Genomic DNA, 26481 nt, shown 5'->3' with positions numbered 1-26481 from the left:
GTTTACACCCAAAGGACTTAAAAACAGCATACGACAGAGACACACCCACATCAATGTTTACAACAGCACAATTCACAATAGCTAAACTGTGGAACCAACCCAGATGACTTCAGTAGATAAATGGATAGGGAAACTTTGGTATATATAACAATGGAATGTTACTCAGCATTAAAAGCGAATAAAATCATGGCATTTGCAGATAATGGATGGAGTTAGAGAATAAAATGCTAAGTAAGCCAATCCCAAAAAACCAAAGGCCAAATGTTTTCTTTGATATGAGGATGCTGACCCATAATGGTGATGGTGGGGGGAGCATGGGAGGAATGGAGGAACTTTAGATAGGACAAAGGGGAAGGAGGGGAAGAGAGGGGGTATGGGGTTAGGAAAGACGATGGAATGAGTTAGACATCATTACCCTAAGTACATGTATGAAGACATGAATGGTGTGAAAATACTTTGCGTATAACCAGTGACTTGAAAAATTGTGCTTTATATATGTAATATGAAATGAATTACATTCTGCCGTCATATATAACAAATCAGAATACATAAATAATTTAATAAAAAAAGAATCAATTATTAATAGTGATTTCAATAAGTCACCTTTCACATTCAGATTACTCAAATGTATATTGTTCTTTAAAAAGAAGCCTTCATTACAATGATACTCATTTTCAATTTGTGGTCATTCTGCCCTCTTTCAAGACCTTTATATGCCAAACCTTGGCTCATTATAATTATTATTAATTTTCTCAGTTTAGTTAATTAAAAGGTAACATGTTTATTGTAGAAAATAAACAATAATATATTTTAACGTTAAACTGTTTTAAGATTAGTTTTTAAGTAATTAGCAGAATGTCATTCCATAAGTCTGGACATTTTAAATACATTTATGTTTAATTTAAGATTATTATGATCATCCAGGTGAGCAGGGCACACCTATGATCCCAGCTACTCAGCAGTCTGAGGCAAGACAATTGCAAGTTTGAGGCCAGCCTGTTGGTGAGTCCCTGTCTCAAAATGAAAAATGTAAAAAGAATTAGGGATGAAGCTCAGTGGATTCCATTCCCAGTACTAAAAAAGAGTTTTTGTTATGATCATCTTTAGAAAACAAAATATGTTGAAATAATCATGTCACAGGCATTGATATCAGATAAAAGAATTACAAAATAAAATGCAAAATTAACAAGGACAAGCCATTTTCAAACTATCTTTTCAATTAGAAATTAAAGGTTTAAAACATTTAATTTTCATCTATCACCATCATTGTTATATACTCCTTGTAATTAATTGAATTTGAATCTGGATCGATTGCAGCAGACAACATTTCTTCCATTTCTTCTTGGGAGAAAGGCTCACCTGAAAGAGACAAGAAGGGAAATTTATTATTCACAATTGTCTGATTTATTTCTTTTTCTCTCTACTAGCCAGTTTAATTGCCATGGAGTAATCCCACCCCATGTCACAGTTATTTTCCCTGGAGCCACAGAGTCAGTACATCATGACAGTCCAGAGGTTCGAAAGCTTGCTATTATACACCCTAGCAGGCTGTGGACTTACTTTACCTTGCAGGTGTCATGGACCAAGCACTCTATAGAATCCATCATTTCAGCCAAAACGGCAAGAGGACATAAAGGCATCATGAACAGAGTTGTTTATTTATTTAAATTAAAATGATTGAAACTGCAAAAGTATTAATCCGAAGCCCCACTCTTATAAGAAGTCTAATCACTATGTTTAGTAAAATATGGAGATGATGAAATGTTTATCATACAAAATTGCTGAAGGGCAAATGACAGACACTTGAAACTTAACAATTATATCGCTGAACATTTCCTAACCTGTCTGGCCAACTTAGTGATGCCAGCTGAACTCAGTGAGAGATGGCACTCATCAACTGTTTGAAAACTCCTCCTTGTTACAGTTTGGCCAAGTAATGATATCAGATGAAATAAAAAGTTGGATAGAAAGTCTGTGGGTTTTAGTTGGATTCAGATAACAGCTGAGAATCATCTTGGAAAATGATTCACCAAGATGAGAAGCACACTTAAGAAAGAATGTTGAGAAGACCATGGTCTGTAACAAAGATGGGACTTTGTCCCAACATTAAAGAGAAATATAAGAACATCCAGATCACCATCTTAGACTATGATAAGATTCATCAGAGACTTATCAAAGTAACTAGTTTACCAAGGCCTGAGCATTACTTACCTAATGAGATTAAGTCACCTGCCACCATAAACAATACTCTTTAAATTGGAATTCAGTTAGTAATACATAAATCATTCAAATAGGGATTTTTGTTTTGTTTTGATTTTGTTTGGGTACTGGGGATTAAATCCAGGGGCACTTTACAACTGAGCTACATACCTAACCCTTTTTATTTTTTGAGACAGGGTCTTGCCAAGGCTAGCCTTGAACTTGCAATTCTCTTGCCTCAGCCTCCCAAATTGCTAGGATTACAGGATCATGCAATCACACCCAGCTTCAAGTGGAGATTTTAAATTAAAATGATTGAAACTGCAATGAAGATAGTACAAGGAAATGAGAGAAATGTGTAGAGTTCTTGTGAAATCATGCTTACATCCTAAGAAAGAAAAAAATGCCTAAAATATTAAAAACAATTTCTGAATCTTTCCTAAACCTGACTGTTAATACTAAATCCAATACCAAAGGAACTCTGATGTAAGTTCTTAAAAGAATATTACCAACCAACATTTATTGAGCGCTCCGTATGCCAAGCATTGATCTAAGCGGTTCACACGTATTAAACTAAATTAACTTCCCAAACACCTCACACATATTAAACTAAATTAATTTCCCAAACACCACTTACCACACACACACACACAGAGAGAAACAAGGCAGTCTGCTTCAGCAAGTGAGTGGGGAAATTGGGATCTGAATACCAGCAGTCCAGTTCGTGATCTATAAGTTCAACTACCACTTTCCACTGCTTAGAACAAGGTCCTGCTCACAGTAAAATACAAAAGATAGTCATGATGCTTTCTTGGGCAAGGCAAGAGATAAACAGTATTTGATAAAGATGTGCCTGGGTTCAAATACTGCTATTTCCTACAGCTTTAAGATCTTGGGCATGTTAATCTCTCTATGCCTCAATTTCCCTGTCTATAAAATGAAGATAATAATAATAATAATGTTATGAGAATTAAATATGTTATTTTTTAGCACTTAGAACAGTACCTAACACACAGGAGTAACATGTAAGCATTTTTTTTCTTTTGAGATTTCTTTGCTGCTAAATATTATCTGGTAGAATACACATTCCTGAACATATGTGGACATCTATCTTGTAGGAACTTGATTCAATGTGATTTATAAGTCTATCATATCACTTCTTGAGTATTTAGAATGTATATTCTCAAACGTGTTTGTAAATGAAATGTGTTTGATGTTCTGTGGATACTGTGAAAAGTTGTGCCAGTAATGTTAATCTATAGTTATAAAGCATAGATGTACTTCAAAACAATTTAGAATTTTGAGAATCTCAAAGCACCATTTTTTTCTTTTTAATTGTTTCAGAAGAAGATGATAATGACAACAATGACAACTTTATTTCATTTCAGGTGTTCCCTAGACCCTATTGGGGGTATTTTATAAAAATCAGTAATTATTAACCAACTATTTTATAGTTAAATGTTATTACACTTAGATATCTGTTATATTTAATAAAAATAATTCCTGGGCTGGGATTGTGGCTCAGTGGTCCAGCGCTCGCCTAGCACGGGTGGGACCCGGGTTTAATCCTCAGCACCACATAAAAAAAAAAATAAAGGCATTGTGTTGTGTCCATCTACACCTAAAAAATAAATATTTTAAAAAAATAATAATTCCTTACATTTGTGTAGTACTTTATATCTTATATATCACTATCAAACATATCAGGTCATATAATAAGAAGAATACTGAATAATATTTATTCAATGAAAAATTGAAATCATGTATATTCTTATCTAAAAATTATCATTCAATGCTTAGTATAGTTGACCTTGAAGTATTATTAATTCTCTGTAAATCCATCTTTTTGGAAATTGCCATGGAGTAACCCCACCCCATATCACAGTTATTTTCCCTGGAGCCACAGAGTCAGTACATCATGACAGTCCAGAGGTTCAAAAGCATGCTATTATCCACCCAAGTAAACCTCCCAAGTAAACCACACAATTGCACTGTGTCTATATACACTGCTGTTCCTGATTTTCCTATTTCAGTCAGTAGTTGCCGCAGTCTGGCTGGGCACAATTCAGGAGCCACTTGTCAAAAGAAACTAACTTTATTTTTAGAACTACAAACGCCAAACAAAACAGCTCCTCAGGAAAAAACCCTCAGAGCCCAACTGCCACCACCGGCTTCCCACAAGCCTCTCACCCCCACACAACCCTCACCACCTCCCACAATCCTCCTGTTCTTGAGGCCGATTGGCTGGGTCGCGTGGGCGGAGCCAAAGAAGTCTCCCAATGAGCAGCTCCGTGGAGGAGCCAATCAGCTAGATGTTGCTGGGGGCCGCTGTGAGCCAATCATCAGCTGGCAGTCTGAAGGGCAGGGAAACAGCCCAATGAACATCACCGCAGAGGAGCCAATCAGCTAGATGTTGCTGGGGCCGCTGTGAGCCAATCATCAGCTGGCAGTCTGAAGGGCAGGGAAACAGCCCAATGAACATCACTGCAGAGGAGCCAATCAGCTAGATGTTGCTGGGGCTGCTGTGAGCCAATCATCAGCCGGCAGCTGGAAGTTTGCTGGCAGCTGGAAGTTTGCTGGGGCCCCTTTGGCTGTGGCTCTCAACAAGTAGTATTACCATAACACCCATCACCCAGGTCAAAATCTTTTTATTTTTTACTTAGTTCCCATCTTGGTCCCCTGTCTTTTGTTATTCATCATGACCCATGGATCCTGCTATAGATAGGCCTATTGCATTACACCTATTCCTTCTTTCTATTCCCATTGTCAAGTCAGGCACTTATTAGGGGACCTTCAAAATACCAAAATAGTTCTCTAACTGATCTTCCTAGTCTAACCTCTTTCTCACTTATCTAACAAACCTACCTGCACCAGAATAACTTTCCCACAATGGCTCTTGCACTATATGACTCATCTCCTCAAAACCCCAGAAGACTTCTGCTATTTCCCACAGGATAAATCCCAAACTTCTAAACCCAGACCTCCATAATTTAGTCCCAGACAATCAATCTAAATTAATCTCCTATTGTTTTCCAACAAGACCCTTTGGGCCAGCTCAGCCTGTCCTTTCTCAGGCTTCTAAATGCCACATGCATTCTTGCCTCCCAGTTTTTGCTCCATATTTTGCTGATAATATTTCCCTCTCATCAACCTTCATCCATTTTTATTCAATTACTCATTCATTCATTAATTCAAAGTTAATTTTTTATAATTAATTTGAGACCTACTATATGTGAGGGTACTATAATGCATAAGATTTTATCCCTGGCCTCAACAACTCATCCATGTAAATTCTACCTTCTCAAGGAACTTATTTTCTCTTTAAATCTTCTCAAGCCAAGTTTTCTAGACTGTTCTAGACTGTATTGATCTTCTGATATTTTCCTACTATCTTATATTGTGACTTAATAAGTTAGCTTTGTTTCCCCAATAAGATTGTAATATCCTTGAGAAAGGAAGCAGATTTTAGTATCATTACCCCTCACTGCACTTAATAATACTGAACATATAATAGACACAGGATATTATTTAAATTGAACTGTTTTGGCCATTCTGACTAAATTCATGTTGCCTAATATAATGTAGGATTTACTTCCTTTAATCCTTAGGATTAAGAGGCTAATGCTTTGAAAGTCACAACATTCTCATCAAAGTTAATCCCTAAGATGATTTTAGCAATGACATAGGAGTTCTTGAATGGCAGCTGTGATTTTCATGTTATTCTTACTCTCACTTCCTGTATTCTTACCTAATGGTGGATCAAGTCAAAATGGTCAAACCAGTTGTGCATGTAGACAATGTCTTAGTCTTCCCTACTCAAAATTACTCCTACTTTTGATCTTGTCTCAAGTGATTAATGACTCTGAATCATTCAGGACTTATCTGTGAACCAGTGAACTGAACAAAGGAGACAAAACTCAGCTTTATGTGGGAGCAGGGGAGGCAAGCAATATGACAATGGTTTCCAGAGACTGTCTATCAGGCTGTTGACATTCATGGGAAACCAATTTACACACTGGCAGAGAGACATTCTAAACAAATTATGTTTTGTGTACATGTGTGTAGTCTATGTTCAAAGCCCATATGTGTGTGTGTGTGTGTGTGTATACACACACACACACATATACATACATACACATATACACATACATATATATGTACATATAATAGGCTTTTATATATAAAAATAAAATTTTATATGAATTCATATTCAGTTGAGGCTATATTATCCATAACTTTACCCAGAAAAGCTCTTTTTTTCCCCTATATTTTGTTTTAGTTGTAGTTGTACACAATACCTTTATTTTATTTTTAGGTGGTGCTAAGGATCGAACCTACACCCTGCCGGTGTGCTAGGCGAGCTATCTACTGCTGAGCCACAACCCCAGCCCCTAGAAAAGCTCTTGAAAAAAGAATTTTTATATACTCCAATTCAAATCTTCTATCAGTAAAGGCACTGATTTATAGTGACGGACAGTTCAAGTTTTCCAGGTGACATACCTTTTATTCTCAAAATACTGAGTGAAGTGATTACAATTTATAGAGGTTATACAAAATCCTCTGAGGCAAGATCCGTCTTGCCTTACCTTACCTTTGTTCTCTTAACACCCAATAAAATAAAATAAAAACCATTCCAAAAATCAAAATAATGGGAATAGTAAACTCTTTCTAACCAGAATGACTAATTTTTAAGTATCCCCTATAACTTTTGCATAACTGTTAAAAATTATTAATCCCTTACATAAATCATGTTATAAGTAATAAAACAATCTTACCTTCTTCAGTCATATATTTGATGAGTTCTTCCTTAGTAAGAAACCCACGTTTAGCAGAATCTAAAACCTAGGGGAAATGGTAGATTTTATATGTATGAATAAGTTCTACATGACAAAATTTTCATATTTATATATGAATAATCTAGAGCTTACACACCTCAAAAGCTCGAAGAAGGACATCTTCTGGAATTGGTCTATACCTATAATTATGCCATAAAATGAGTTAATGCCAGATTGTTTGTCTCATCTCTACATAATAAATTACCACATGAAACAAAATGAAAGTTGCTAACATGCTGGGATAATAAAACTTCCCTCACTGAAACCTTCTTGGATTTCTGGGTATGAAAGTGTCCAGTACTTTACCCTGACAGGAAATACTTAGCTCAAAATCACTGACATATCTGGTGTTATCTATCAGTTTGTTTGTTTGTTTAATCATTATGGAATTCAATTTCCCTAGAAACAAAACTTCTACAAATCAACCAACTTTGTAAGTTTTACATTATGTTAAATTTTGCTAAAAAATAATCAGGATTAATTCTTACTTATGATCGATTATTCAAAACAGAAGATAATTAGAATATCAATTTATGATTTTTATAGCTTCTTTGCCCTTTGGTTATACTTTGCTTCAAATAATATTATGGTGGTTGATATTTCTAAGCACAAACAAACTGTTCATTCAGAAGTATATTGAAAGGTTAGAAGGAAGCTACCCTGAGATACTCTGGTTGAGAAAAATATAAAACAGCCACGTATACTGAAATTAATGTAATTCTAATCATTACCTTGCCTTAAAATTGTTTTTACTTTCTTACCTTCTTTCCAGAAGTACTTTGGTCATCACTGGAAGAAATTTTTCATATCGAATATATCCAGTGGGTTCTTCTTCTTCTACCTAGCATGCAATAACAATATAGATATTTATTTCTTCTTCTACCTAACATGCAGTAACAATATAGACATTTATTAATTCAACAAATGTATTGAGCAACTACTTTTTTTCAAGTACTCTTGCCCAAGTGCTAGGGATTTGGATATGATGAGACGTTTCACAATTTACTGTTTGAGCAAAAAATAAGAACTCTATATATATATAAGAGCTAGTATTCTACTAGGGGAGACATATATTAATCAAAAAACCCACACGATGAGTGCCTAATTATAAATACATTCAAGCACAATGATGTAAAGCAACTCAGGTCTATAGGAACATATAAGAAAGGAAAATTTCTAGACCAGGGAATCAGGGAAGTCATTCATGAGAATTCAAAGACAGCAGGAAAGAAACGCCATGCAAAAAACAAAAAACAAAAAACAAAAAACAAAAAAACTGGAGGCTCTGGGACTCTGTGGTGATGCATCAGAGGCCATAAGGCTGAGCACAGGGAGCAGCAAGGAGGATGTTTCAAGGTGAGGCTGGTAAGAGATACAGGGACCAGACCTTGTAGTGCCTTATCATTCAGGAATGTCCTAGGAACAATGAAAAATCACTGAAGTCCTCATAGATGTGTTCTGAAAGATCACACTGGTTATAGGTGAGGTGGCTTCTTTAGTTGATTTAAGCAGATACAATGAAGGTTGAGATTAGAGTGGTGGCCATGCAGAGGGAAGTGGATGGTTACAAGAAATGCAAGAAATAAAAGTGATAGGCCTGGTGCTGCACCCGTATGGCTAAGGATAAGAAAAAGAGAGGAGTCCAGAATGAATCCCTGGATTCTGGCCTGCACAAGTGGGATAAAGTGTTGCCTTTCCCTGAGACAAGGAATGGAATAAGGGACCAGATTAGGGGCCAATAATTACCTCAAGAACACAATCACATCTCAAATCATTATATTTACTAGATCCCTACATGATTAACAGAACTAAATTATGAGAACACTATTCTTGAGAAAGAATTTTTGGGTACCAAGCATGATTAGATGAGAAAGAAACAGATCCCTGCTCATGGATTCAACTCTGATGGAGTGGCTAAACAAAGCACTGACTGACTTTAACTTTCATGTCAGGCTATTTATGAGGAGCTATAAATTTTCCACTCCCTTTCAAAAATCCTATTAAAAGGTTCTTAGACCCCACATCAGCAGATGAGACTTTTCACAATTTACTGTGTGAGGAAAAAATAAGAAATCTATATGTTGATGCTAAGTGGAACACACTGTCATTCAAATGACAACTATTTTTTAAATGTTTATACTAGATTTGCACCTAGTGTGAATAAAGCCCTCAGACTCCACTATAAGCAAAAATTTAACCCATCTAATGACAGTGTTTCAGAATTTCTCAGTCCATCAATACATAAATAATTATCTTCAGCTGCCTATAGGACCAAGGTGAGCATTGTGTAAATTAGTGTTCATATGGCTCTGATGTGCTTCAGTAGCACTCTGCAACTCCCAGCCACAGGAGCTTCTTAAAGACAAAATGTCAATCTCATGGGATTACCTACAGAGCAATAATCTTAAAATTATAATGTTGAGTTTCTAACCAGAATTTTGCTCCAAAAGCTAGAGCAATGACTTCCCTCCTTTCCCCCCAACCCCTAAGAAACCACTACGTAGCAGGGAATCTCAACCTTCACAAAACTAAAATCCTTCTTTATCTTTGTCATTTTACAAAATATTTTTACTTTTTCTATAACTCTGTCTCAATCATGTGAGAACTCACAAAAGACACATAATATATCTTTATATTGCTTCCCTGGGTTCTCTCACAACAAGCCCTCAGTGATTTGAACACAAAAGTGAAACTTCTGCATGTCATTCTTGCCTTATAGATTTTTTTGGAGCCAAAATTAATTAAAAATATTAACTTAAAAGAAGATCTGCAATTAATCTGAGTAGCACAGAAGCATACATCTCATTTAGCTTTTATAAAAAGAGGGACAATGAAGCTGGGTAGGATGGTGCACACTTGTAATTCCAGCAACTTGGGAGACTGAGGCAGGAAGATCGCAAGTTCAAGGCTAGCCTGGGCAATTTAGCAAGACCCCGTCTCAAAATAAAAACTAAAAAGGACTGGGGATATAATTCAGTGGTAAAGCATTCCTGGGTTCAATCCCTAGCACCATAAAAAGAAAATAAAAAAATAAAAGAGGGACAATGAATATAAACAGGGCTTCTAGTTAAAGAGTAGGAAGAAAATGCTAAGTCCCTGGGCAGATATTTAAAAAATCTTTCTATGACCCAACACTGTCCTCTAGAGGCCATATCTAATCTGTTCTTTCATACAAAAATGTATAAGCAATGGCATTTAAAAACAATATACTTTATATGACTATTCTAAACACAACATTCATGAAATGTTTAATATGTACCAGACACTGTTTTATATTATAAATTTCCTACTTAAATAACCTTTTTATTTTAGAAGAGTTTTAGTTTTAGGTTTACAGAAAAGCTACAAAGATAATACAAAGAATTCTCATATATACCCCACGTAGTTTTCTCTGTTGTTTTTCTTTTTTTAAAAAATTTTTTTAGTTGTAGTTGGACACAATACTTTATTTTATTTATTTATTTTTATGTGGTGCTGAGGATTTAACACAACACATTGCATGTGCTAGGCAAGTGCTCTACCGCTGAGCCACAATCTGAGCCTTTTTTATTTTTCCAAGCTTTACTGAAGTAAGATTGACATATTAAAATTGTATATATTTATACAATTTTAATATTTTAACATTGTGATGCTTTGATAGACTGTGAAATTATTACCACAATTAAGTTAACATACCTATCACTTAATTATCTTTTTGTATGAAATGAAAAAAGATATATTCTTGGTAGATTTTAAGTATATACTATTATTAACTATAGACATCATGCTATGCATTAGATCTCCAGAAATTACTCATAACTGAAAGTTTGTACATTTTGACCAATATCTCCCTGTTTCCCCATCCCTGCCCCTGATAATCTCCCTTCTACTCAGTTTCTGAGTTCACCTTTTTTTAGATTCCACATATAAAGGAGAACATGCAGTATTTACTTTTCTGTGTATAGATTATTTCACTTAGCAAAATTTCCTCTAGGTTCACCCATATTGTCCAAAAGGACAGGATTTTCTTTTTTTAAGGCTGAATAATATTTCATTACATACATACACACACACACACACACACCCCACATTTTCTATGTACTTTCCTCCACTGACATAAGTTGTTTCCATATGTTGGCTATTGTGAATAACGGTGCATTGAGCATGGTGATGCAGATAACTTTTTAAAATTCTAATTTCATTTTCTCCAGAATATACATAACCATTACACACACACACACACACACACACACACACACACACACACAGAAGTGGGTATCATGACAATTCTATTTTTAATTTTTTGAGGAAAATTAAATACAGTGTTTCATAACAGCTAGATCAATTCACATCAATAATTTAGAAGGGTTCCTTTTTCTCTGCATCCTCACCAATTCTTAGTATCATTTGACTTACTCTAACAAGTTTGAAATGATATCTCATTGTGGTTTGGATTTGCATTTCCCTGATGATAGTGATGTTGAAAACTTTTTCATATACCTGTTGGCCATATGTATATCTTCTCAAGAAAAATGTCCATTTGGGTCTTTTGCCTGTTTTTTAATTGGGTTATTTGATTTTGTTTCTTACTGAGTTGCATGAGTTCCTTATCTATCTTAGATAGATGAGATACATGTGCATATGTGTGTGTGTGTGTGTGTGTGTGTGTGTGGTGTGTGTGTGTGTATGAGTATGTATGTAATGAAATATTATTCAGCCTTTTTTTTTTTATTGATTATTTATCGCATTACATAGTTCATGATATATCATCTTTCATACATTAGACTCAAATTGTGCTTTGAACTCCCATTTTCACCCCAAATACAGATTGCAGAATCACATCTGTTACATATTCGCATTTTTACATAATGCCATATTAGTGACTGTTGTATTCTGCTACCTTTCCTATCCCCTACTATCCCCCCTCCCCTCCCCTCCCCTCCCATCTTCCCTCTCTACCTCCCCTGCTGTTGTTCAATTCTCTCCCTTTTTTTTTCCCTCCCCCATGCCCCTCATAACCTCTTATAATTTTATGTATCCTTGAAGGTCTCCTACCATTTCCATATGCTTTCCCTTCTCTCTCCGTTTCTCTCCCCCCATTCGTCTTTGTTTACTGTAGTCTTTTCCTCATGCTCTTTCTTCCTGTTCTGTTCTTAGTTTTTCTCTTTATATCAAAGCAGACATTTGGCATTTGTTTTTTAGGGCTTGGCTAGCTTCGCTTAGCATAATCTGCTCTAATGCCATCCATTTCCCCGCAAATTCTATGATTTTGTCATTTCTTAGTGCTGCATAATACTCCATTGTGTATAGATGCCACATTTTTTTTATCCATTCATCAATTGAAGGGCATCTAGGTTGGTTCCACAGTCTAGCTATTGTGAATTGTGCCGCTATAATCATTGATGCAGCCGTATCCCTATAGTGCGCTCTTTTAAGGTCCTCAGGGAATAGTCCGAGAAGTGCGATAGCTGGGTCAAATGGTGGTTCCATTCCCAGCTTTCCCAGGAATCTCCATACTGCTTTCCAAATTGGCCTCACCATTTTGCAGTCCCACCAGCAGTGTACAAGTGTACCCTTTTCCCCACATCCCCGCCAACACTTGTTGTTGTTTGACTTCATAATGGCTGCCAATCTTACTGGAGTGAGATGGTATCTTAGGGTGGTTTTGATTTGCATTTCTCTGATTGCTAGAGATGGTGAGCATTTTTTCATGTACTTGTTGATTGATTGTATGTCCTCCTCTGAGAAGTGTCTGTTGAGGTCCTTGGCCCATTTGTTAATTGGGTTATTTGTTATCTTATTGTTTAATTTTTTGAGTTCTTTGTACATTCTGGATATTAGGGCTCTATCGGAGGTGTGGGGGGTAAAGATTTGTTCCCAGGATGTAGGCTCTCTATTTACCTCTTTTATTGTTTCTCTTGCTGAGAAAAAACTTTTTAGTTTAATCAAGTCCCATTTGTTTATTCTTGTTGTTAACTCTTGGGCTATGGGTGTCCTATTGAGGAATTTGGAGCCTGACCCCACAATTTGTAGATCGTAGCCAACTTTTTCTTCTATCAGACGCAGAGTCTCTGATTTGATACCTAGCTCCCTGATCCATTTTGAGTTAATTTTTGTGGATGGCGAGAGAAAGGGATTCAATTTCATTTTGTTGCATATGGATTTCCAATTTTCCCAGCACCATTTGTTGAAAATGCTATCCTTCCTCCATTGCATGCTTTTAGCCCCTTTATCAAATATAAGATAGTTGTAACTTTGTGGATTAGTCTCTGTGTCTTCTATTCTGTACCATTGGTCTACCCACCTGTTTTGGTACCAGTACCATGCTGTTTTTGTTACTATTGCTTTGTAGTACAGTTTGACCTCTGGTATCGCTATGCCTCCAGATTCACACTTCCTGCTTAGAATTGCTTTTGCTATTCTGGGTCTTTTGTTTTTCCATATGAATTTCATGATTGCTTTGTCTATTTCTACAAGAAATGCCATTGGGATTTTGATTGGCATCGCATTAAATCTGTAGAGAAGTTTGGGTAATATTGCCATTTTGACGATGTTAGTTCTGCCTATCCATGAACAGGGTACATTTTTCCATCTTCTGAGATCTTCTTCTATCTCTCTCTTTATGGTTCTGTAGTTTTCATTGTATAAATCTTTCACCTCTTTTGTTAGGTTGATTCCCAAGTATCTTATTTTCTTTGAGGATATTGTGAATGGAGTGGTTTTCCTTATTTCCATTTCCGAGGTTTTGTTGCTGATATACAGGAATGCCTTTGATTTATGCGTGTTGATTTTATACCCTGCCACTTTGCTGAATTCATTTATTAACTCTAGCAGCTTCTTTGTAGACTCTTTTGGGTCTGTTAAGTATATTATCATGTCATCCGCAAATAGCGATAGTTTAATTTCTTCTTTTCCTATTTTTATGCCTTTAATTTCTTTTGTCTGTCTTATTGCTCTGGCTAGTACTTCGAGAACTAAATTGAATAGAAGTGGTGATAGAGGGCATCCCTGTCTTGTTCCAGATTTTAGAGGAAATGCCTTCAGTTTTTCTCCGTTTAGGATGATGCTAGCCTGAGATTTAGCATATACAGCTTTTACAATGTTGAGGTAAGTTCCTGTTATCCCTAGTTTTTCTAGTGTTTTGAACATAAAGGGATGCTGTACTTTGTCAAATGCTTTTTCTGCATCCATCGAGATGATCATGTGGTTCTTGTCTTTAAGTCTATTGATGTGGTGAATAGCATTTATTGATTTCCGTATATTGAACCATCCTTGCATCCCAGGAATGAATCCTACTTGATCATGGTGCACAAGTTTTCTGATATGTTTTTGTATTCGATTCGCCAGAATTTTATTGAGAATTTTTGCATCCAAGTTCATTAGAGATATTGGTCTGTAGTTTTCTTTCTTTGAAGTATCTTTGGTTTTGGGATCAAAGTGATGTTGGCCTCATAGAATGAATTTGGAAGAGCTCCTTCTTTTTCTATTTCTTGAAATAGCTTGAAAAGTATTGGTATTAATTCTTCTTTGAAGGTTTTGTAGAACTCCGCTGTATAGCCATCTGGTCCAGGGCTTTTCTTAGTTGGTAGTCTTTTGATGGCTTCTTCTATTTCTTCTATTGTTATTGGTCTGTTTAAATTGTGTGTGTCTTCCTGTCTCAATCTGGGCAAATCATATGCCTTAAGAAATTTATCGATATCTTCATTATCTTCTATTTTATTGGAATATAGGGTTTCAAAATACTTTCTAATTATCTTCTGTATTTCTGTAGTGTCTGTTGTGATATTGCCTTTTTCATCCCGTATGTTAGTAATTTGAGTTCTCTCTCTTCTTCTTTTCGTTAGCATGGCTAAGGGCTTGTCTATCTTATTTATTTTTTCAAAGAACCAACTTTTAGTTTTATCTATCTTTTCAATGGTTTCTTTTGTTTCAATTTCGTTGATTTCTGCTCTAATTTTAATTATTTCTTGTCTTCTACTATATTTGCTGTTGTTTTGCTCTTCCTTTTCTAGGTTTTTGAGGTGTTGTGTGAGTTCATTTATCTGTTGGTTTTTTCTTTTTTTGAGGTAAGAACTCCAATAAATGAATTTCCCTCTTAAAACTGCTTTCATTGTGTCCCATAGATTCTGGTATGTTGTGTCTGTGTTGTCATTTGACTCTAAGAATTTTTTCATCTCCTCCTTTATGTCTTCTACAACCCATTGATCCTTCAATAATATATTGTTCATTTTCCATGTGATGTAGGATTTTTCCTTCCTTCTTTTATCATTGATTTCCAATTTCATTCCATTATGGTCAGATATGGTGCATGGTATTATCTCCACACCCTTATAATTACTAAGAGTTGCCTTATGGCATAATATATGGTCTATCTTTGAGTAGGATCCATGTGCTGCTGAGAAGAACGTGTATCCACTTGATGATGGTTGATATATTCTATATATGTCGGTTAAGTCTAGGTTATTGATTGTGCTGTTGAGTTCTATAGTTTCTTTATTCAGCTTTTGTCTAGAGGATCTGTCTAATGGCGAGAGCGGTGTGTTGAAGTCACCCATAATTATTGTGTTGTGGTCTATTTGACTCTTGAACTTGAGGAGAGTTTGTTTTATGAACGTTGCAGCTCCATTGTTTGGTGCATACAAATTGATGATTGTTATGTCTTGTTGGTGGATGGTTCCTTTTAACAGTATATAGTGACCTTCTTTATCCTTCTTGATTAACTTAGGTTTGAAGTTGATTTTATTCGATATGAGTATGGCCACTCCTGCTTGCTTCCGAGGGCCATATGAGTGGTATGATTTTTCCCAACCTTTTACCTTCAGCCTGTGTATATCTTTTCCTATCATATGAGTCTCCTGAAGGCAGCATATTGTTGGATTTGTTTTTTTGATCCAGGTTACTAGCCTATGTCTCTTGATTGGTGAATTTAGGCCATTAACATTTAAGGTTACAATTGAGATATGATTTGTATTTCCAGTCATGCTTCTTTATTTATTTATTTTAGTTTGGCTAGTTTTGCTTTTTGGTTGTTTTCCTCCCCCTTTACTGAGATACCTCCTGCTGTTAGTTTTGGGCACTATTTATCAAATCCTCTTCTTGTAGTGTTTTGTTCAAAATGCTTTGCAGAGCTGGTTTTCTTGCTGCAAATTCTTTTAGCTTTTGTTTATCATGAAAGATTTTAATTTCATTGTCAAATTTGAAGCTCAATTTTGCTGGATATAGTATTCTTGGTTGGAATCCATTATTTTTCAGCGTTTGAAATACATTATTCCAGGATCTTCTCGCTTTCAAAGTTTGTGATGAGAAATCGGTCGTTAACCTAATTGGTTTACCCCTGAAAGTAATCTGCCTCTTTTCTCTCGTAGCTTTTAATATTCTCCCCTTGTTCTGTACGTTGGCTATCTTCATAATTATATGTCTTGGGGTTGGTCTGTTATGGTTTTGAATGTTTGGGGTCCTGTAGGCTTCCAGGATTTGGCAATCCATTCCATCTTTCATCTCTGGGAAGTTTTCTAGAATTATTTCATTTAATATGTTGTCCATTCCTTTGGTTTGAAACTCTGTGCCTTCTTCTATCCCTATGACTCTCAGATATTATTCAGCCTTAAAAAGAAGAAAATCCTGTCCTTTTGGACAATATGAGTGAACCTGGAGGAAATTTTGCTAAGTGAAATAATCCAAACACAGAAAAGTAAATACTGTATGTTCTCCTTTACATGTGGAATCTAAAAAGGTCAACTCAGAAACTGAGTAGAAACATGATTTGCCAGTATTTTCCCTCACTCTGTTGATTGTCTTTTCATTTGGTGATTGTTTCCTTTTCATGTATTTTGATTTTTTTCTAACACCATTTATTGAAGGTCTGACCTATCCCGATTGTGTATTCTTGGAGCTCTTGTGAAAATTAGTTGGCCATATATGAACAGATTTATTTCTGGGGTATCTATTCTGCCCTAATGGTCTATATTTCTGTTTTTCTACCACACTTCTTTTATTACTGTTGCTTTTTAATATAATGTGTAGTGATTCCTCTATTGTTAACTCTTATGTCATTATGGTATGATCACTATGAACCAATATTCAGTATACATTATTATTCACTAAATTTCAAAATTCGTTTGGATTTCATTGTTTTTTTCTGAAATGCATTTTAAAATATGGCATATTCCTCTATTATAAAAGAGAAGCAAATGAATAGGATGGAATACCATTTCTAGGAATCTGGAAACAGGTAGAGAGTGGAGAGGATAGGAGGTGATTCTATTATCTCTAAGATGTGAAGCCTTTGGTAGGATAAGACAGGAATACTACTTTCTAGAAATGTGATGCAATGATGGCTTCATGAATATTTAAATCCATGGATTAAAATGTCTGTGAGAGTAATAAAGATGTATCAATTACTGAACTCTCTTCTAATGTGTGTGTATGTGTGTAGAAAAGGGGGAGAAAGAGAAAAGGATGAGGAGGAGGAGGAAGAGGAGGAGGAGGAGGAGGGATGAGAGGGAAAAGAGAGAGATGGGTTGTGTACCCCTATTCCAAATTCTTATGTTGAAATCATAACCCCTCACCACAGAATGTGAACTTATTTGGAGACAGGGCATTTACAGCTTAGGTCAAGTTAGAATGAAGTGGGCCCTAAATCATCACAATGTGTTTCCTTATACAAAGGGGAAATGTGGAGATAGATATACACGCAGAGAGAATGCTAAATGAACATGAAGATGACCATCTATAAGCCAATGAGAGAACTAGAGATGTCGCTCAATGGTAGAGTGCTTGCCTAGCATGTGCAAGGCCCTGGGTTCAATTCTCAGCACCCTCAATCTACCCATACCCTACCCCCAAAAAAGGAGAGAAGCCTGAAACAGATCCTTCCCTCATGGTCCTCAGAAGGAACCAACCCTGCTGATATCTTTTTCTTTTTTTTAAAGCCTGATTTAAATTATTTTTCTTTAGTTGTAAATGGACACAATATGTTTATTTTATTTATTTATGTGGTACTGAGGATCGAACCCAGTGTTCCATGCATGTGAGGCAAGTGCTTTACACTGAGCCACAACCCTAGCCCCCTTCTGATATTTTGATGATCTGAGATCTTCAAGCCTTCAGAACTATGAGAATAAATTGCTAAAGTTGAAGCTACACAGTTTGGGTTACAATGTCACTAAGACTCTAGCAAACATATAAGCATCCTTTGTATATATTAAATATGTATGACATGTATTTATCCAAAAACCTTGAATCCCTGTCATCAGATATAAATACCTACATCTACAAAGACAAATTAGCCTAACAGACATTAAAAATTCAGAACTGTTGTAGTGCTGTTATAGGAAAAAAAATAGTATAGTTCAGACCTACTTTCTCCAGGAAAAAAGTCAATTAATCCACTTAAAATGAAATAAATTCAAGAAAGATTCCCTAAATTCTACCACGCGGCCTGCGCAGTGGTTTCATTAATGAGGTTCTAGGCATAAAGTTAGTTAGAAGAGATCGAAATAAAACACACAGACAGTTACCTTATTTATATTGCTAGGTCCAAGACGGCTCATCTCTCTGGTTCCCACCTCTAGCCGCCCAGCAGGGCAGCGAGGATTACTCAGGGCTAGCAGGAGAGAGAGAGAGCGAACATGCCTGGGAGTAGCCCTTTATTGGGGAACAAGAGATTCAGGGGAGAATTCCATCCAATGAAGGTTGAGGGGGGGCTGCACTCCAAGGTCAGGGTCAGTGATTGGGTCCCCGGGGTCAGTGGTCAGGCACACCCCCACACGGATGGGCTCTCTCATCAGGAAAGGGTCGGGAAAGCTTTGACAGAGCCAAAGCGCCTCAGGCCCTTAACGGGAGTCACCCAATCACGTGATGGCTTCCCACACTAAATTATAGAAGATATGTTGAAAAAGACTATGGAGTGATTGCTACTTCTTCATGAAGCCATAGTGAGAAAATCAATTTGGCTTCTTTCTGTATTAATTAGGGTCTTTAAAAAATAAAAACACAACACAAAACATGTGTTGTCCATATAGATCCCCCAGGTGCCCGAGTAGTACCACCAGTATTAGCACCCACATAGGACTCCTGGCCACCCACCCACGCAGGAACTCTGGCCACCAGTTCCATGTAAACACCTATCTACCAATGTGGGGCTCCTCAGGTCGCTTCCATCTTGGGGCACTGCAACTACTGCCACAGTCCCTTACACACACCCGGTAGCCTACAACTGGGGACACTGCACTGGGTCCGGAGACAGCTGCCAGCCACAATACTGCATGCCATAGAGCTGCATCTCTGAACATGTCACACTATGCCACCGCCTAGCCCCACCCAACAGCACCCCATCACTGAAGGCAGCCACCTCCATCACCATCTTTAGTTGGGGAAACTCCTAGGTTGGAACACTGGCTGGGGTTTAAAACAATATCAAGGTCCCTAAAGTCCCACCTCCCTCCTTTCCCCAGCAGCCGCTAACCCAGCACAGTGCCTGTAGCTATGCGGCCCAACCGCAGCTAGAAAAGTCGGGTCACTAAACCAGGTCCTGAATTGCTCAATATAAAACAGCTCTCTAGAGCACAGCCCCTAGAGCACAGTCCACAAGACTTCTGGAGAGAAGGCTCCTGATTGGGAAGGAGAAAAGGAGGGGGTGAGTGAGATACAGTTTAGAGTCTAAATTAGAGACCAGGAATTATGAGGTCTACAGGCAATATAAGGAGATAAGACCAGGCACCCACATCACATGAGCGGGCCCCAACGGAGCCATCCTGAGAGTGGAGATACCAGCCAACAATGGACAACTCCACCTATTGGATGAGAATGGAAGGAAGAAAGACACTGATCTCCAACAAAAACAAGCATTGTATCTTCCTTCAAGATTTCTCTGTCTGTCTGTCTGTCTCTCTCTCTCTCTCTCTCCCCACTCCCACCCTCACATCCCCAACATTTGTGAAACCAAGTACTTTTCATGAATTAGGCTACTGAGGACTGGGTGGTCTGAACAGTATTTACAGTAGTGTTGTATATTCTTTCACCTCCTATTTTTACACTTTTTATTTTTCTTAATTTTTATGTTTGTTTGTTTTCTGTAGTCTACTGTCTTCCCACTTACTTGTCTCCCCCAAATCACTTTCTCTCTTTTCTCCTGCTACTAACCAACTTCTTTAGATTCCTCGTTCAACCTCCTTCCTAAGATCTACTAACTCTATATCCTTACCTCCTACCCCCTCAACATCTCATCCAACACCTCACCTGGATTTTTGGTCCATCATCAGAAACTATAGACCCTATTGCAAACCTACTGTTTATACTGTAGATAATAACTGAACTTACCATTTCTATATCTTGTGACAAAAACCGTACATGTCTTAATAGTAGCTATTTGGTTTAAGGCTGTATATTGTTTGTATTTGGATCTGTTAATATTGTTCTTCCCCTTAAAGGAGAGGTATTGAAACCCTGCAGGGAACACTATAAGCCTATAGGGTAAAAACTGTAATGCCTTGGATCCACAGTATTAGAAAGGAAGACACATGAACAACATGAAAAAACAAGGGAAGAAAGTGCCCCAAATGAAAGAAGATATTACACAATAGAAGAAATGACAGCGAAGGAGTTCAGGATGTACATAAATAAAATGTTCTGTGAATTAAAGGATGATATAAGAAAACAAACACAGGCAGCAAAAGATAATTTTGATAAAGAGCTACATAAACAAAAACAGAAAGCAAAAGATTACTTCAATAAGGAGAGAGAGGTTCTGAAAAAAACCCAGAAATCCTTGAAATGAAAAAAACAATAAACCAACTTAAAGGCTCAATAGAAAGCATCACCAACATATTAGATCACTTGGAAGACAGGACCTCAGACAATGAAGACAAAATACATAATCTTTTTTTAATTAAATATATAATCTTGAAAAAGAATGTTGACTACACAGTGAAGATGGTAAGAAACCATGAGCAGAACATTCAAGAATTATGGGATAACATAAAAAGACCAAACTTAAGAGTTATTGGGATAGAGTAAGGCATAGAGTTCCAAACCAAAGGAGTAAAAAATCTATATTCAATGAAATAATAGCAGAAAATTTTCCTAATATGAAGAATTAATTGGAAAATCAAATACAAGAGGCTTACAGGACACCAAATGCAGAAAATCACAACAGATCCACACCAAGGCACATTATAATGAAAATGCCTGACATATAGAACAATGAGAGATTCTTAAAAGTCTCAAGAGAAAGAAATCAGATTACATATAGGGGGAAACCACTAAGGATCTCTGCAGATTTTTCAACCCAGACCCTGAAAACTAGAAGATCGTGGAACAGTACATACCAAGCTCTGAAAGAAAATGGATGCCAAACAAGAATCTTATGTCCAGCAAAATTAAGCTTTAGCTTTGATGATGAAATAAAAAACCTTCAAAGAATTTATAGCTAGAAAGTTTGCACTACAGAACATCATCAGCAAAATATTCCATGAGGAGAAAATGAAAAAGACAATGAAAATCAGCAAAGGGAGGTATTATACTAAAGGAAATACTAATCAATGGAGAAATCAAGTCAAGTTAAATGCCAAAAATAAACAAATATGACTAGTAATACAAATTAGATCTCAATAATAACCCTGAATGTTAATCACTTATACTTACCATTCAAAAGACATAGACTGGCAGATTGGATTTTTTTAAAACACCCAACAATATACTGCATTTAAGAGACTCATCTCATAGGAAAAGACATCTACAGACTGAAGATGAAAGGTTGGGAAAAAAACATACCATTCACATGGACTATGGAAACAAACAGGGGTTTCCATCCTCATATCAAATAAAGTAGACTTCAAACTAAAGTTAATCAAAAGGGATAAAGAAGGACATTTCATACTGCTTAAGGGAACCATATATCAATAAGACTTAACAATTATAAATATATATGCCCCAAACAATGGAGAATCTATGTTCATCAAACAAAGTCTTCTCAAGTTCAAGAGTCAAAAGAACCACAACACAATAATTCTGGGTGACTTTAACACACCTCTTTCACCACTGGATAGATCATATAAACAAAAGCTAAATAAAGAAAGTATAGAACTCAATAATACAATCAATAACTTAGACTTAACAGACATATAAAGAATATTTCATCCATCAACAAGTGAATACACTTTCTTTTCAGCTGCGCATGGATCCTTCTTTAAAATAGGCCATATATTAAGCCACAAAGCAACTCTTAGCAAATATAAAAAACAGATACTATCCTGCATCATAAAGGAATGAAATCAGAAATCAATGATAAAATAAAAAACAGAAGCTACTTCAACACCTGGAGACTAAATAATATGCAACTGAATGAACAATGAGTTGCAAAAGACATCAAAGACAAGATTAAAAAATTCTTAGAGGTAAATGAGAACACTAATACAACATATCAAAATCTCTAGGACACTATGAAGGTAGTACTAAGAGGAAAGTTCATTGAATGGAGTTCATTTCTTAAAAGAAGAAAAAGTCAACAAATAAATGACCTAATATTACATCTCAAAGTCCTAGAAACAGAAAAACAAGTCAACACCAAAAGTGGTAGAAGACAGAAAATAATTAAAATCAGAGCTAAAATCAATGAAATTAAAACAAAAAAAAAGAAAAAATTGACAAAACAGAAAGTTGGTTTTTGAAAAAATAAACAAAATTGATAAACCCTTAGTCATGCTAATGAAGAGAAGGAGAGAGAAAACTCAAACTACTAACATCCGTGATAAAAAAGGAAACATCATGACGAATAGAAATTATTTTGAAAATTTGTACTCCAATAAAATAGAAAATATTGAAGGGATCGACAAATTTCTAGAGGCATATGATTTGCCCAAACTGAAAGATGATATACACAAGTTAAACAGATCAATTTCAAGCAATGAAATAGAAGATGCCATCAGAAGCCTACCAACCAAGAAAAGCCCAGGACAAGATGGATACACAGCGGAGATCTACAAGACCTTTAAAGAAGAACTAATGCAAACTCCTAAATTATTTCATGAAATAGAAAAAGAGGAAACACTTTCAAACACATTCTATGAGACCAATATTATCCTGATTCCAAAACCAGACAAAGACACACAAAAAAAGAAAACTTCAGACCAATATCTATAATGAAAAAATTCTCAATAAAATTCTGGCAAATAAAAATACAATTAACATATCAAAAAGATAGTATACTATGATCAAGTGGAGTTCATTCCATGGATGCAAGGTGGATTCAACATATGGAAATCAATAAATGTAATTCATCACATCAATAGACTTAAAAATAAGAATCATATGATCATCTCAATAGATGCAGAAAAAGCATTAAACAAAACACAGTACCCCTTCATGCTAAAACACAAGAAAAACTAGGGATAACAGGAACATATCTCAACACTGTAAAAGCTATCTATGCTAAGCCCAGGCCAACATCATTCTAAATGGAGAAAAATTGAAAACATTCCCTCTAAAAACTGGAACAAGACAGGAATACCCTCTTTCACCACTTCCATTTAACATAGTCATGGAAATTCTAGCCAGAGCAATTAGATGAAAAAAATAAAAGGGATATGGATAGGAAAAGAAGAACTCAAATTATCACAATTGGCAGACAATATGATTCTATACTTAGAAGGTCCAAAAAATTCCACCAGACATCCTCTAGAACTAATAAGTAAATTCAGAAAAGTAGCAGAATATAAAATCAACACCCATAAATCAAAGGCATGTCTGTACACCAGTGACAAATCCTCTGAAAGAGAAACTAGGAAAACTACCCCATTGAGAATAGCCTCAAAAAAAAAAAAAATTAAATGCTTGGGAATCAATTTAATGAAAGAGGTGAAAGACCTCTACAATGAAAACTATAGAACACTAAAGTAAGAAATTAAAGAAGACCTTAGAAGATGGAAAGATCTTCCTTGTTCTTGGATAGGCAGAATTAATATTGCCAAAATAACCATATTACCAAAAGCACTATACAGATTCAATGCAACTTCAATCAAAATCCCAATGACAGTCCTCATAGAAATAGAAAAAGCAATCATGAAAATTACCTAGAAAAATAAGAGACCCAGAATAGGTAAAGCAATCCTTAGCAAGAAGAGTGAAGCAGGTGGCATCCCTATACCAGACCTGAAACTATACTACAGAGCAATAGTAACAAAAACAGCATGGTATTGGCATCAAAATAGACTTGTTGACCAATGGTACCAGAATAGAGGACATAGAGACAAACCCACATAATTACAGTTATCTCATATTAGACAAAGGCACCAAAAACATATATTGGAGAAAGGATAACCTCCTTCAACAAATGGTGCTGGGAAAACTGGAAACCCATACACAACAAAATGAAATTAAGCCCCTATCTCTCATCATGCACAAAATTCAACTCAAAGTGGATAAAGACCCAGGAATTAAACCAGAGACCCAACGCCTAACAGAAGAAAAAGTAAGCCCAAATCTTCATCATGTCAGATTAGGCCCCAACTTCCTTAATAAGACTCCTATAGCACAAGAAATAAAACCAAGAATCAATAAATGGGATGGATTCAAACTAAAAAGCTTCTTCTCAGTGAAAGAAACAATCAGTGAGGTGAGTAGAGAACCTACAGAATGGGAGCAAATCTTTACCACAAGCACATCAGATAGTACACTAATCTCTAGAATGCATAAAGCACTCACAAATCTTAACACCAAAAAAAAAAAAAAAAAAAACCCAATCAATAAATGGGCCAAGGAACTGAACAGACACTTCTCAGAAGAAGATACATAATCAATTAACAAATACATGAAAAAATGTTCCACACCTCTAGCAATTAGAGAAATGCAAATCAAAACTACTCTAAGATTTCATCTCACTCCAGTCAGAATGGCAGCTATTAAGAATACAAACAACAGTAAGTGTTGGCGAGGATGTGGGGAGAAAAGCACACTCATACATTGCTGGTGGGACTGCAAATAGGTGTAGCCAATAGGAAAGCAATATGGAGAATCCTTGGGAAAATTGGAATTAACCACCATTTGATCCAGCTATCCCACTCCTCGGTTTACACCCAAAGGACTTAAAAACAGCATACTACAGGGACCCACATCAATGTTTACAGCAGCACAATTCACAACAGCTAAACTGTGGAACCAACCTAGGGATAAAGAAAATGTGGTATATATATACAATGGAATATTATTCAGCATTAAAAGCGAATAAAATCATGGCATTTGCAGGTAAATGGATGAAGTTGGAAAATATTATGCTAAATTAAGTAAACCAATCCCAAAAAACAAAATGCTGAATGTTTTCTCTGATATGAGGATGCTGATCCATAATGGAGATAGTGGGGGGAGCATGGGAGGAATGGAGGAACTTTAGATAGGGCAAAGGGGAGGGAGCGGAAAGGAGGGAAAAAGGGGTATAGAAAAGATGGTGGAATGAGACGGACATCATTACCCTAAGTACATGTATGAAGACAGAAATAGTGTGACTCTACTTTGTATACAACCAGAGGCATGAAAAACTGTGCTCTATGTTTGTACTATGAATTGAAATGCACTCTGCTGTCATATATAACAAATTAGAATAAATAAATATTTAAAATATAGACATTGTGTTTCTCAGTTTTAAAAATGTTATAGGGTCTGGGATTATAGCTCAGTGGTACTACCTAGCTTGTGTAATGCTCTAGGTTCCATCCCCAATATTAAAAAATATAATAATAATCACAATATAGTCACCATATTAGACTAAGGAGAAGGATAGTTTAAAATATTCTTACTCAAATCCAATCTCTAGCTTCAACATCCTCACTTCTGACACAAGATCAGTTATGTCTACCTATTAAGGTGGTCTTAAAAGTTACATGAGATATGACATGATGGTGCTTTGTGAACTGTGAGTCTATGATGATGAATATGACCTTCAATAGTAGTGTAAATCTTTCTGGTTCTATGACATGCAGTGACACTTAATCCTAAAAGAATCCATCTCTGATGCTGAAATTTCAGGCACTCCCTCACTGATCCACCACCCTATGGACATGTTTCTTCAGAAGTTAGGCCCTTCCTCCTATCTGTAAAATGCCATGTGAAATGTGGCAACTAAATGAGATAATGCATTAAATTGCTAGGCATATTTAATACCTTGTCCCTTGCCCTGGAAGATAGGATATATGGTTAGCAGTGCTGCATCCACCTCTACTGTTTACTTACAAAGTTTGAAAGGAAAAGACTAACAGACATCTACCAAACTTCACATCCCTCCTTTTCAAAAGACAAAAACAAATAAATACATCCTGTTACTACAAATGTGAACGAAGCAAAGTAAGTTATAATCTATTTGCTTCATCTAAGAGGTTGGCCATTGTGCTGAAAAGTAACCCAGGCAGCATTTTTTTCATGTAAAGGTAATAAAATTTTCCTACAGGATGGTCCCCAGCTGTAGTGTTCTAAAAAAGGA

The 26481-nt window shown here is 36.1% G+C and overlaps 1 protein-coding gene across 2 annotated transcripts in view; it reads right to left on the bottom strand.

Moving 5' to 3' along the window:
* Positions 1-255: 255 nt before the first annotated feature.
* Positions 256-26481, bottom strand: part of DRC8 (dynein regulatory complex subunit 8) — a 136452-nt gene continuing 110226 nt past the window's right edge. For both annotated transcript variants that reach the window (XM_081299333.1, XM_081299334.1), the window contains 4 exons: positions 7796-7875; positions 7132-7174; positions 6975-7041; positions 256-1359 (listed from right to left, as the gene is read on the bottom strand). In XM_081299333.1, the coding sequence (XP_081155459.1) occupies positions 1244-1359; positions 6975-7041; positions 7132-7174; positions 7796-7875 (306 nt within the window). In that variant the 3' untranslated portion in view covers positions 256-1243. The remainder of the gene's footprint in view (positions 1360-6974; positions 7042-7131; positions 7175-7795; positions 7876-26481) is intronic.

The sequence above is a fragment of the Spermophilus citellus genome, assembly GCF_964194105.1.
Source record: "Spermophilus citellus genome assembly, chromosome: 6".
Classification (NCBI taxonomy): domain Eukaryota; kingdom Metazoa; phylum Chordata; class Mammalia; order Rodentia; family Sciuridae; genus Spermophilus; species Spermophilus citellus.
This window is presented reverse-complemented; position numbering and strand designations above follow the sequence as displayed.